The sequence below is a fragment of the Bidens hawaiensis genome, unplaced genomic scaffold, assembly GCF_021521415.1.
Source record: "Bidens hawaiensis isolate Kalapana, Puna unplaced genomic scaffold, B.hawaiensis_p1.1 tig00044715_1, whole genome shotgun sequence".
Lineage (NCBI taxonomy): Eukaryota > Viridiplantae > Streptophyta > Magnoliopsida > Asterales > Asteraceae > Bidens > Bidens hawaiensis.
Window position 1 is genome coordinate 1 of NW_027497941.1, and position 13,615 is coordinate 13,615.

Sequence of the window (13,615 nt, forward strand, 5' to 3'; positions counted from 1 at the left end):
CTCCAAAATCTAGAACGCAAGCACGTAGCATATCCTCAAGGGTTTGGATCGTCCTTTCAGACTGTCCATCGGTTTGAGGATAATACGCCGTACTGATGTTCAATCTCGTTCCCATAGCTTCATGGAACTTCTTCCAAAATCTTGAAGTAAACCGAGTATCTCTATCGGACATGATCGATAATGGTACTCCATGCTTAGACACAACCTCTTTTATGAACAAATTTGCTAACGTTTCCGACGAGATGGCCTATCATATGGGCAGAAAGTGAGCACTTTTGGTCAAACGATCCATTATCACCCAAATGGTATCATGATGCTTAGCTGTACGGGGTAGCTTAGTTATGAAATCCATGGTGATGTGTTCCCATTTCCATTATGGTATCTCTAGAGGCTGCATCTTTCCATAAGGTTTCTGGTGCTCTGCCTTGACTTGCAAGCAAGTTAGGCACTTACTGACATAATCTACTACATCGTTCTTCATGCCTGGCCACCAGTAATCTCTTTTTAAATCTTGATGCATGTTAGTAACTCCTGGATGAATCAAAGATAAAAGGAGAAGTGTGCTAAAAGTTGTAAATGCCTGCATTTTTTAAATTAAAGTATTCATATCAGTTTAGTTTTTCTGTACTAATCTCTATCTCCAAAATATAAATATTTTCTATATTTTACATCTACATCAGGTTTTGTCTTCATTTAATATGTATAATTTAGAGTTTATTAAATAATAATACTTTGAGTATAGAGTTGTACTAATCATCACCTTTATAATTTTTGAAAGTATAAGAAAGAGGGAAAAATAATATTATAATTGTTTGTGAATGAGATAAAAATAGAGATAGAGAACTTGATATTAGAGGTGTTTACGTTCGATTTTTAGGTCAAACGGAGACCACACCATAGTAAAAGGTTTTTTATTACTGTAAAGCAAAACGAACCATTGAAATTTAAAACTAAACCAAACCGAACCGTTACTAACGATCTAGTTTTACAGTTTAGGATTAATGGGCCTTTATGACAAGTTTTATCATTACATAATATATATAGTGATAATAAACATAAGCAGCTTATATAAAAAGTAATCTTATAATTTCTCTAGTTAGTAAAGTATATAGGTTACGTATACAAAAGTATGCAAAGTTGAACAAATGAAAAAGATCTTAAGCTTTTAAGCCACTTTTAACAGTTTTAAATCAACAACATCTAAATACACAAATAAATATTAGTGATAACTAACACAATATACACCCATCAATCATACGGTTTGGTCCCCTTTTATACGGCTGGTTTTTTGTATAAACCGCAAACCAAACCATGTTTTACTTCAAAACTTTTGAAACCTGCCGACTAAAAGTAAGATGAAAAAACAATTGTAGGTTAAATAAAATTTAGAGTTAAATTAAAAAATGTGATATTTAGTTAAAATTATAATGACGGTGAGAGAAAAGATAATGTGAAAGCTTGATACATACTACCTATATTTTTGTGTTTTTTATAACTATTTTATGTTTATTTATGCACTGATTGTTTATTTTGCTTAGACATGATCTTCGTATGATAAAAAAATTATTTAAATCAATATTAAAACCACATGCACGTGTTGACTTCGGTATATATTATTTGTCTAAGCTTTAAATTCGTGTAATAATGAAGTTTGTCCTATAAATACTTCCCGGATTTCTAGTTTCATTCCAATCACACAACTCATCACGAGTTGTTTGTTAAAATGACCAAACCATCATTTCTTCGGGCTGCAATATTCCTGCTTCTTTTCTCTCTCACTATCTCAGGTGCTTATATGATCGACTCTTATACATAAAATTAATTAACTATAATAAGAAAAGTAAGTGTCATTTTTTATGTATATATTACATTCCTAAAAGTGAAAAGAATGATAAAAGTGAAGAGAATGATGAATAGTGATTTTTGTAAGAGTGGTAACTTTTGATTTTTAATATATGTATAATAAACTAACTTGTTTAGTTTAAATTGGATTGCAGAAATAGAGGCCGGTCTACTATGTACGAGGGTAAGCAACACGTATACGGGAAGATGCAACCTAAGGACGTGTAACCAAAATTGTCAAGGGCAAAAAGCGATCAACGGTCTTTGTCTCTTGCGTGAAGGCCAAATTAGATGCGTATGCGTTTATCGTTGTTCCCAACTATCACCGCCACCACCTCCCCCACTCTCACCGCCACCTCCACCACCAGTCTCACCTCCCCCACCAACACCACGCCCTCCGCCATCACCACCACCAGTCTCACCGCCACCCCCTCGACCACCGGTCTCGCCCCCTCCACCACCAACACCCCGCCCGCCGCCACCTCCACCACCCGTCTCCACGCCCCCATCACCACCTGTCTCACCCCCTCCACCACCGGTCTCACCGCCCCCACCCACACCACGCCCTCCGCCCCCACCACCACTTGTCTCACCACCGCCCCCACCACCACCTGTCTCACCGCCACCTCCACCACCCGTCTCCCCTCCTCCACCACCTCCAGTCTCACCGCCCCCACCACCACCCGTCTCACCGCCACCTCCACCACCCGTCTCCCCGCCCCCACCACCACCTGTCTCACCCCCTCCACCTCCAGTCTCACCACCCCCACCACCACCAGTATCACCTCCCCCACCAACACCACGCCCTCCGCCACCTCCACCACCCGTCTCACCTCCTCCACCACCTTCAGTCTCACCGCCACCTCCACCACCTGTCTCACCGCCCCCACCACCACCAGTATCACCTCCCCCACCAACACCACGCCCTCCGCCCCCACCAACACCTGTCTCACCGCCACCTCCACCACCCGTCTCCCCTCCTCCACCACCTCCAGTCTCACCGCCCCCACCACCACCTGTCTCACCGCCACCTCCACCACCCGTCTCCCCTCCTCCACCACCTCCAGTCTCACCGCCCCCACCAACACCACGCCCTCCGCCCCCACCACCACCTGTCTCATCGCCACCTCCACCACCCGTCTCCCCTCCTCCACCACCTACGGTGTCACCGCCCCCACCTGTCTCACCACCACCTCCACCATCCGTCTCCCCTCCCCCACCACCACCGGTCACCCCGCCCCCCTCCACCACCCGTCTCACAACCGCCTCCACCACCCGTCTCCCCTCCCCCACCACCTGTCTCACCGCCGCCTCCACCACCCGTCTCCCCTCCCCCACCAACACCACGCCCACCACCTGTCTCACCGCCTCCTCCACCACCTGTCTCCCCTCCTCTACCACCTCCAGTCTCACCGCCACCTCCACCACTCGTCTCCCCTCCTCCACCACCACCAGTCTCGCCCCCACCACAACCACCCCGTCTCCCCTCCTCCACCACCTCCAGTATCACCTCCCCCACCACCACCACCCGTCTCCCCTCCTCCACAACCTCCAGTCTCACCGCCCCCCACCACCACCAATATCACCTCCCCCACCAACACCACGCCCTCCGCCCCCACCACCACCTGTCTCACCGCCACCGCCACCCCCTCCACCACCAGTCTCACCGCCCCTTCCACCACCACCACCACCACCACCGGTCTCACCTCCCCCACCAACACCCCGCTCGCCGCCCCCACCTCCTCCTGTTTCACCTCCCACTCCAACACCCCGCCCACCGCCCCCACCACCAGTGAGACCGCCAACTCCCCCACGGGTCTCACCACCCCGTCCACCACCACCTGTCTCAACTCCCCCTCGAACACCCCGCTCGCCCCGTCCACCACCCCGCTCACCTCCCCGTCCACCACCTCGCTCGCCCCCTCCGCCACCACCCCGCTCACCGCCCCGTCCACCACCCCGCTCACCGCCCCCGCGACCAACCCTCCCACCGCCTCCCCGCTCCCCGCGTCCACCTGCAACTTACTAGGGAACGTTTCGAAACGAAAAAGCTTTGATCCCACCCCTGATCATTCGAGACATGAATCAATTATGTTTACCTAGAATGCCTTATATTAGTATTATTATGAATAAAAGGAAAGCGCTCTGTACTTGACATATTTAGTGTTTTCGAAAAGTATAATAGTGTTGCATGTGTAATCAGTCGCTTATGATTCCATGCATATGTTTTTAATAATATAATTTGTTTCCTCGTTAATAAATTTGAAATCCTATAGCCAATTAAACGTTTTCACGTTATGTTTTGATGCTTATGCTGTGTAGTTCTTGTTCTTTCTAGATATATGGAAGTTACCCATTTTGTCAAGTGTGAGCGACCAGTGAAAAAAAAAATCCAAATTTCGTTTTTCACATTAGACCTTTGGGCGACATATTTTCTCTGAAATAGAAGATGATGGTCTTAGATTACTAATCGTTGTCTGTGATTGCAGGCGTATATGAGGTTGTTTATTTGCCACCAATAACCCAGAATACCACTAAACCAACCTGGTTATTGTATAATTAGAGTAAAACATTAAATATACATATTTCTTTTTCATAAAATTATAAAGATATAAATTATGCCCCAAAAATTAAGTGCCCAGCCGGTCGTCCACATTGCCCTATACCCGAGCCAGGATTTATTCATTGTCGTTAAGAAAATATATCTTCCAACCATGCATGCATTGTCCTTATCTATTAATTATGCTTTTCATTTAAAAACAGAATGAACTCAAAACTATAAATTCTAGAAAACTCATAAATATTAGACAATCAACGTAATATTGCATCGTATTAATGATTGCTAGCCCTTGGTGTGACACGGACAAGAACGCCGTGATTATTGAAACATACACTTTAGGATATTTAAGTCTTATATAATATACTGTAATTCTTTTTAGCGATTTTTAAATTTAACAGACGACAAGTCATAGACGGAAACTTTAAGAACGATTTGAATACAATTTTTATGCCGTATATCTAATCTGTTTTGTTTTGTTTTGTTTTTTTTTGTTTTACTTCAACTAATTATATGAATGGTCTCTGCGATTTACTGTTTACACAATTATCCACAACTTAAGGAAATTTCAAGTTTAGTTCAACTATTTATACAAACATAACACCATTGTTCCATGCAATGAACGGGCGTTAGCCTATTCTATTAACTACACGTAAGTAGCTGAAAAACCCTTATTTTTAAAAAAAATAAACAAAACTAAATACCCCAAATATAATAGACCCACACAATTAAAAAACATAGAGTTAAGTATCGTTTGTTTGTAATTGTTCATGTGGTGAAGAGGCGGATACAAGTTACGTCCCTATTTTGAAAAATAAATCATGAGACACCTGATGTCTATATACCATCCACTTTGCATATGACTGTCGCTTTTATTATTATTATTATTATTATTATTATTATTAAGTAGAAAGTATGATTTTTTTTTTGTAGAAAAAGCTTAGAAGTAATCATAACTATTAGATTTTATAATAGATGACTAAGATTATATGTGTGGAACTTACAACACAAAATATGTAGTGCTAGGAGTATATATAATGGTTTTTCTTCATCGTGTTTTAAGATAGTATTTTCTTTCATTTCATTGTGTTTTACACTCCTAACAAAAATTCTAACCCTACCCCTAACATATCCAAATTCACAACCACCACCACCATGATAAACGCACCGGAACAACGAATACTATTAACATCGTCGTCACACCACCGCTGGGGGGTTACAGGCTTGAACAGGTGTTAATCCATATTTGATGGAAAAACAATTTGAAAACATCAATAACTAAATATCATTCAAATCTTTTTAAGTAACACACATGTCAGAATCGTTACCGATGTTTTAAAGTAAAAACACTCAAATTAATAATTTGAAAGCGTAAATATCAAGATTTTGATATATATTTGAAGCATTGTTTAACAACTAAATCCCTCACAGATATATTTTCTTAATTATTTGGGTTCTATGCAGTATCAAGATTTTAAAATTTTTTCATAGTTTTACCGTTAGATATCAACACTTATTTTCAAACCAAAATTCAACAATTCATTGTATCAAAATAAAATTAGTACTAAAGCCAAAAATCCCAACATAATGGAAAAATAAATAATTCAAAACCACCCAAGATAACAACGTAAATTTTAGAATAGGAGAGATATTGTCTTATTACTCCAAATTAGCGCCGGTTTAATTAAACCCGACTCCACCAGGACGCCCTCAGGCTCGAGATCTAGAGTTAGTCGCCTAAGTATTCAAATCGATGTAAACCTGAATACCTGATGCTCGGGCAACGTTCTCAACGGCTATAAGGAAAGCTTCCCCATTTAGTTCAACAGCACTCTTGTCGGCAATATTAAACGTAAGAGATTCACCTTGTATGCGTTATCATTATTCATCTAGACAATACGAAAAGAACAATCGGCTCATCGCTTGACTTACCAAATTGGGCTTCCGTATAACGTTCAGAATCCAAACTAAATCTCCCACCTTGAATACTTCCGCATCGGATTTGCCTTTTTCATAATATCAACCATTAGCACGAACAAGACATTTTATTACTGAGACATTTTTCGTTATTTTTAATTTATCTACTCATATAGTTAAAACGAGCTACACGATGAAATTAAACTAACAATAAGATTAGAAAAAAAGAAGATGTATTACGAATTTACGATTAATGTAAATAAAAGCATGATTAATATTACTTATTTACTTACGTTAAATATTTAATTACTTGATATAAATCATGACCATCTTTGAAGAAACACTAATCGACCCCGGGCAGATTACGGATAATCTGGGGGTTAAGTAGATGTTTCCCACGAGGGGTTAGATCCGGCGAAGATGGTTCTTCTGATAACCTGCAAAACAGACACCGTGAGCTCGTCACTGAGAAGTGGGGGGGGAGGTGCCTCCTTGTGACCACCCTCCGGCGTGAGAATCAGACTAGATTGCTCTTGAATATAAGTGTATATTAAGAGAATGACTAGAGCAGATATCAGGTAATATATCCAGATAAGATATGAGATAAGATGATACCATTCCAAGGTGTTGGAGTATTTATAGCCGAAGGTAGGTTTCCAAGCAGGTACAGCCGGCTGAATAGTGTTCCTGTTCTGCCAACTGTGGGCTACGCACATGCCATGCTGGTGGTTGGTGGGTAGGCAGCGGCTGATAGTGACCAGGCCGGCTGTGTACTATTCCTGTTCCACAAACTGCAGGCTATGCACGTCCTCCGACAGGTTGGTGAGTAGGCAGCGGCTAATAGTGACATACAGTACAAGAGCGTGCTGCTCGTCATACTGTTGTCAGTGAGCTGTCGTATCCTTGGTCAGATCTTTTGTCCATACCTCGTCAGGTACAGTACAAAAGATCCTCCAGTATCGTACGGACTGGCTCATTTGGGCGGGAGTTTTCCCGGCTTTGTGCGGGAGTGTTCCCGGCTTGCTCACTCCTTCTTCAGGTGACATTACTGAATTATTTAAGAGTTAAGTGCCTTGTGCGTGTAGCCTTGCTGCGCGGGTAGCCTTCCCTGATGGCTAGTATCCGTTGCTGCGGGAACAGGCGGAGTACGTCGACCATTGGGAGGCTTTTCCTGCGGGAACAGCTTGCGTACTGCGCGTAAGGACGTCACGTCTCTGAGCATGGTGGATCCTGCGGATCCAGTTGGTTTCTGCGCAGACGTCTCTCTTCAATGTGAGTTGCGAATTTAGCCTTTGCGCAGACGTCCCTCTTGAAGGTGAGTCTTGCGGGTTCAACTGCGCAGACGTCCCTCTTTGAGATGAGTCTTGCGGGTCCAACTGGAACCACCGGGCACATCTCCTCCGCCAGAACTGGAACCAGTACCAGAACCAAAACCTGTCCCAGAACCACCAGGCACATCTCCTGCGCCACCAGAAACAGAACCAACACCTCCACCAGAACCACCGGGTACATCTCCTCCGCCATTAGAACCATCACCTTCACTAGAACCACCACCAGGTACATCCCCTCCGCAACCAGAACCAACACCACCAGAACAAACACCACCAACACCAGAACCAACACCCGCACCAGAACCACCGGGTACAACTCCTCCGCAACCAGAACCAACACCACCAGCACCTTCACCACCAGATACATCTCCTCCGCAACGAGAACCAACACCACCCGCACCTACACCATCTCCTCCGCAACCAGAACCAACACCACCAGCACCTACACCACCAGATATATCTCCTCCGCAACCAGAACCAACACCACCAACACCTGCACTAGAACCACCAAGCGCGTCTCCGCCACCAGATCCACCGAGCACATCTCCTTCACCATCGACTTCACCACCACCAGTCTCATCTCCTCCGTCACCACCACCGGGCACATCTCCACCATCAGAACCTGCACCTGCGCCAAAACCACCGGGCAAATCTCCTCCACCACTAGAACCACCAGCAACATCTCCTCCACCATCAAAACCACCAAGCACATCTCCTCCGCCACCATCACCTGGCTCATCTCTTCCACCACCGCCCCCGCCCCCACCCCCACTGCCTCCACGCTCACCTCGCCCACCAGCCTGCTCACCGCCTGCGCCGCCTCGCTCACCACCCCCACCGCCACGACGCTCACCTCCCCCGCCGCCACATAGTTCACCACCCAAGCCGCCACGGCGCACGCCGCCCCTCCCTCCACATCGCTCACCGCCCAAGCTGCCACGACGCCAACCGCCGCCAACTCCACCGCGGCGTCAACTGCCGCCGTCCCCACGACGCCAACCGCTGCCTCCCCCACGACGCCCACCGCCGCCACGTCGCACACCGCCCCCGCCGCCACGACGCACACCGCCCCCGCCGCCACGACGCTCACCGCCCCCGCCGCCACGACGCTCACCTCCGCCGCCACCACGACGCTCGCTGCCGCCACGACGCTCACCACCACGTCGACCGCCTGTAACTCACTAGTTTCAAACGAAGAAGTTTTTCATCAAATTTTTTGATCATCCGAAACAACCATTAATTAAGTGCGTGAGTACTAGAATACCTTGTATGATTATGAATAAATGTAAAATGAATATTGCTAAACTTGGTGAATCTAGTAGATATATGTACGTTGAATCTTTGGGACTAATGCTAACAAATTAATTTTGTTACTAATCAGATAATTGTTTTGGTTTAGACTCATTAAACCATGTCATGAATTTGATTATAACTCTTAAGTAATTTTCATAAATCATTATGAAGGTTTTGATTGTGATCATAATTTTTTTTAATATATATATAGATATACTAGTTTGATCCTCCCGTGCTACGGGAGTTTTTTTAAAGTATTGTTTTTAATCGTTTTGTTATTTTATGATGATTATTTTATTTTTTAACGTAGTTTTGTTTTAATTTAATATATATATATTAGTTTGTTATTGTATTTTCCTTGTATTTTTTTAACGCTTGGGTTTTATCAATTGAGATGTTTAGGTTTTTTAGTTTATTAACGAACAAACATAAACGAACACGAGCATTTTGATTTTTTTAAATGTACAAACATGAACACAAATATTTGTCTAATGAAAAAAGAGCCGTTGATTTAGCTGACGATGGTGGGTAGTATTAGAAATTAACCGACGATGGAGATGATAGACCAGTAACAAAGAACATGTAAAACAAATAAATTAAATTAGGGTTTGATAATGGAAGTGTTTATCAATAAATAAGATCTTATAATTCACTTGATGGCTATTAGAGTTTGGTAAGACACATAACATGTGAAAATTATTCTTTGATAATTAATGGGTTATTTCACAAATAAATGAGATGTTATAATCCGTTTAAGGGTTATCCGGGTTTGGTGAGACCCATGACCCGTGAAAATTATTGTTTGTTTATGAAATAGTTTTTCAATTAAATGAAATGTTATAACCCATTTAAAGACTATCCGAGTTTGGTGAGACCCATACCCACAAATTCGGGTCAAATGCATGAGAAACCTCAATTTATAAATCAAGCAATCTGATGGCTCTACAGAATGGGGGGAACAACCTAAGAGCGACACATATGATTTTATGATAGACAATTATATAGATGGTTAGATATAGAAAAAATCTAATACAATAATACCTTAACGTACAATAGGTACGCGAATCCATTTTTTCACGAAGTCGATCCATGAAATCACATCCAAACATCTCGGAATCGTCAATACATATTCAATTAATCATTGGTTCACCGAAAAAAAAACAGTTTTAAAATGGTTAATCGATCAGTTTTCACCTTTTATCACGAAAACCGTTTTTTAGCGTTTTAGGTTTTTGACTAAGCGTTTTAGGGTTTGGTTGAGCGTTTTTTGAGCGTTTGGTACTTTTGCCTTTATTTTTTGCCTTTAAGCGTCTCGCGTACCTATCGTACGTTAAGGCATTAGTGTACAGTATCTCTACCCTATATATATATATATATATATGGGAGGGTTATACTAAAAAGAAGTAGTTTCATATGAAGACTAAGAATACATCATAGCAATTGGATCATGTTTATCAATGGTTAATATTTAAAATTACTAAAAACCGACATAGTTTTTTAGAAGTGTTCTTTCACCATAGGTTGTAATGTCACTCGTCAAAAATCTTATGAAACTCTTTCTTCTTATTTGAACCATTTTCTCTCTCTCTCTCTCTCTCTATATATATATATATATAGGACGTTTATCCTAAAAATAAGTAGTTTTCTAGGAAGACTAGGAATAAATCATAGCTATTGGATCATGTTAATCATTGGTTGGGATTTAAAATACTAATAACGACATAGTTTCTTAGAATTAATCTTTCATCAACATAACCGACATAATTTCCTATAATTTTTCTTTCATCATAATTTGTAATACCAAATGTCAAAAATTTATTGGTTCTTACCATTCCTATGAAACTCCTAATTCTTATTTGAACTATCTATATATATCGAAAACAAGTTTTCTATGGAGGGCTAAAGGGGCACAAATCGGTTAACCGGTTAATCATTAGCCGGTTAATATGCTAACCGGGTTTTTTTTCGGGAATTAACCGGTTAGACCAGTTTTTCGAGTCGGCTAGTAACCTGTTTTGACCGGTTAAGAAACAGTTTTGACCGGTTAATAACCGGAAAAGACCCAATTTTTAATAAAATAAAAATGAGTCCGTGTCTCACCAATAGTTTTTGTCGGTCATGTGTTTCACCAAACCTGGATAGCGCCTTAAACCAACATCTCATTTACTTGTGAAATAATCCTTAATCAACAAACAATCATTTTCAAGGGTCATGGGTATCACCAAACCCGGATAGCCCTTAAACGGGTTATAACATCTCATTTATTCGTGAAACCATTTCATCATTAAACCCTAATTTAATTTCTCTCTTTAACATTTTCTCTGCGTCGATCTATCCTCTCCATCACCGGCTAACTTCGTTAATATCCCCTCTCATGAATCAACCACCATCGTCACCACATCACCCCCCCCCCTTTTATAAAACAAATATTTGTGTTCATATTTGTTTGTTTAAAAATCAACATGTTCGTGTTCGTTTATGTTCGTTCGTTAAAATCTAAAAAACATACGTATCTCAATTGAAAAGTCCAAACGTTAAAAAATATAACGAACATAATAAACTAATATATACGAATTACATCAAAACAAAACAACATTAAAATTAAACAAATTATTACAACGTATAAGATAGCAAAACGATTAAAAACAAAAACTTAAATAAAACCCTGTAACACGGGGAACTCAAACAAGTTAATTATAAGTTAGTGTAATTTTACTTTTATTTATTAATTTGTTGGCTAACAAAAGTTACATAATTAGATTTCTATTTTTTAAATAAGAGATACTTTTAAATAAATGTGTTTTATTAACGTTTTCTTTAAACATAAATCATTATATGTAAAAAAAGTTTTTTTAATAAGAGAGTGAGAAGAAAAAGAATGGTGGGATTGAAAATGTTCTTAATTTTTTATATAGTATAGAAGATTATATGTAGACAGATATATATAGATTAAACTAAAAAGCCAGTTAATATATTTTATACTAGTTTTAGAACGTATGTATTATTTAGGTTCAAATGATAATAATAATAATAATAATAATAATAATAATAATTGACACTTCACTTGCACTCCTTTTATTAATGGAATTACATGTTACAAGCATTAAATACTGAGAAATGAAAGGTTACAACCAACTTATTGAAATAATGTAAACGATATAATTCATGAATCTTAAAAATACTTATTGCGACTAAAATTACATATATTATATATATACACATGAATGTTGTAAATGAGCATTTCTCTTATTTCTATTACACTTTCTTTCAGTATAATGTTTCAAACACTTATTGAACATCAAACTTATTTTACTCTAACCAAACACAAGTCCCACGAAAGCTGTTTAAGAAATGTCATGAACAAATAGTATTTAAAGTCAATTCAATAAATGAATAAAAAGAATGATTTGTTACCTAAACTCCCGATTAACACAACTTATCAGTTTGGATGAGATCTTGGGTCGCCTTAATATTGTTGTCAAATCACTAAATATATCTGAAGAAACACTAAGTGAACCCACGGGCAGATTATAGATAATCTGGGGGTTAAGTAATGTTTCCCACGAGAATGAGGTCTAGCAGAGAAGGTTGTTCTTCAGGGGACCTGCAAAACAGACACCGTAAGCTCGTCACTGAGAAGGGGGGGTTTCCTCCTTGTGACCACCTTCCGGCGTGAGAATCAGACTAGATTGCTCTGAATATAAGTGTATATTAAGAGATTGCTAGATAAGATTGAGATATCAGATGATGTCCTTACCATTCCAAGATGTTGGAGTATTTATAGCCGAAGGTAGGTTTCCAAGCAGGTACAGCCGGCTGAATAGTATTCCTGTTCTACCAACAGTGGACGTACGCACAGGCCATGCTGGTTGGTGGATAGGTTACGGCCAACAGTAATAAGGTCGGCTGTATACTGTTCCTTTTACTGCCGGCTACGCACTGTTCCACCAACTGTAGGCTGCGCACGTCCCATCGTAAGGGTTGGTGAGTAGGCAGCGGCTAATAGTGAAACAGTACTAGAGGGTGCTCCTCCTCGTATTGTTGTCGGTGAGCTATCACCCTGTGATTAGTTCATGGGCTGCTCTGGTCAAACTGTCTGTTCCGCCGATACCTTAGTAGGTATAGTACGAAAGACCTTCCAGAAGCATACGGACTGGCTCATTTAGGCGGGAGTGTTCCCGCCTTGCTCATTCCTTCATGTGACTACTGAAGTAACGAATGCCTTGTGCGTGTAGCCTTGCTGTTAGTGCGGGTAGCCTTCCCTGATGGCTTGTATCCGCAGCTGCGGGAACAGGCGGGGTACTTCACCATTGGGAGGCTTTCCCTGCGGGTACAGCTGGCGTACTGCGCGTAAGGTTCTTTGAGCATGGTGTCCTGCTGGAGCAGTTGGTCATTGCGCAGACGTCCCTGTTCAAGGTGAGTCTTGCGGGTCCAACTGGGCTCTGCTGGGACCTACCTCTTCAAGTCCCCCCAGTCCAATGTTCTTCTCATGAATGTTTAATAAAGTGAGGTGAACTTTTGGACTTAGCAATGGGTTTTGAAAAGGGTATAGTTTTTCGGTTTTCCGTGGTGATTCATCCCGCGGTTTTCCTAATGTCACGCAGAAATTCCCGACTTTTCTGCTTGATCTTTGGGTGTGAAGCGGGTAGGTTTGTAACCTCCTCGCGCGTCAGGA

The 13,615-nt window shown here is 41.4% G+C and overlaps 1 protein-coding gene across 1 annotated transcript in view; it reads left to right on the forward strand.

The window, feature by feature from the left end:
- Positions 1–2,320: 2,320 nt before the first annotated feature.
- The window catches only part of LOC143595141 (uncharacterized), a gene marked incomplete at both ends in the record, with an annotated part of 44,100 nt that continues 32,805 nt past the window's right edge, over positions 2,321–13,615 (forward strand). The window contains one exon of the mRNA XM_077074252.1: positions 2,321–2,747. Coding sequence (XP_076930367.1) covers positions 2,321–2,747 — 427 coding nt within the window. The remainder of the gene's footprint in view (positions 2,748–13,615) is intronic.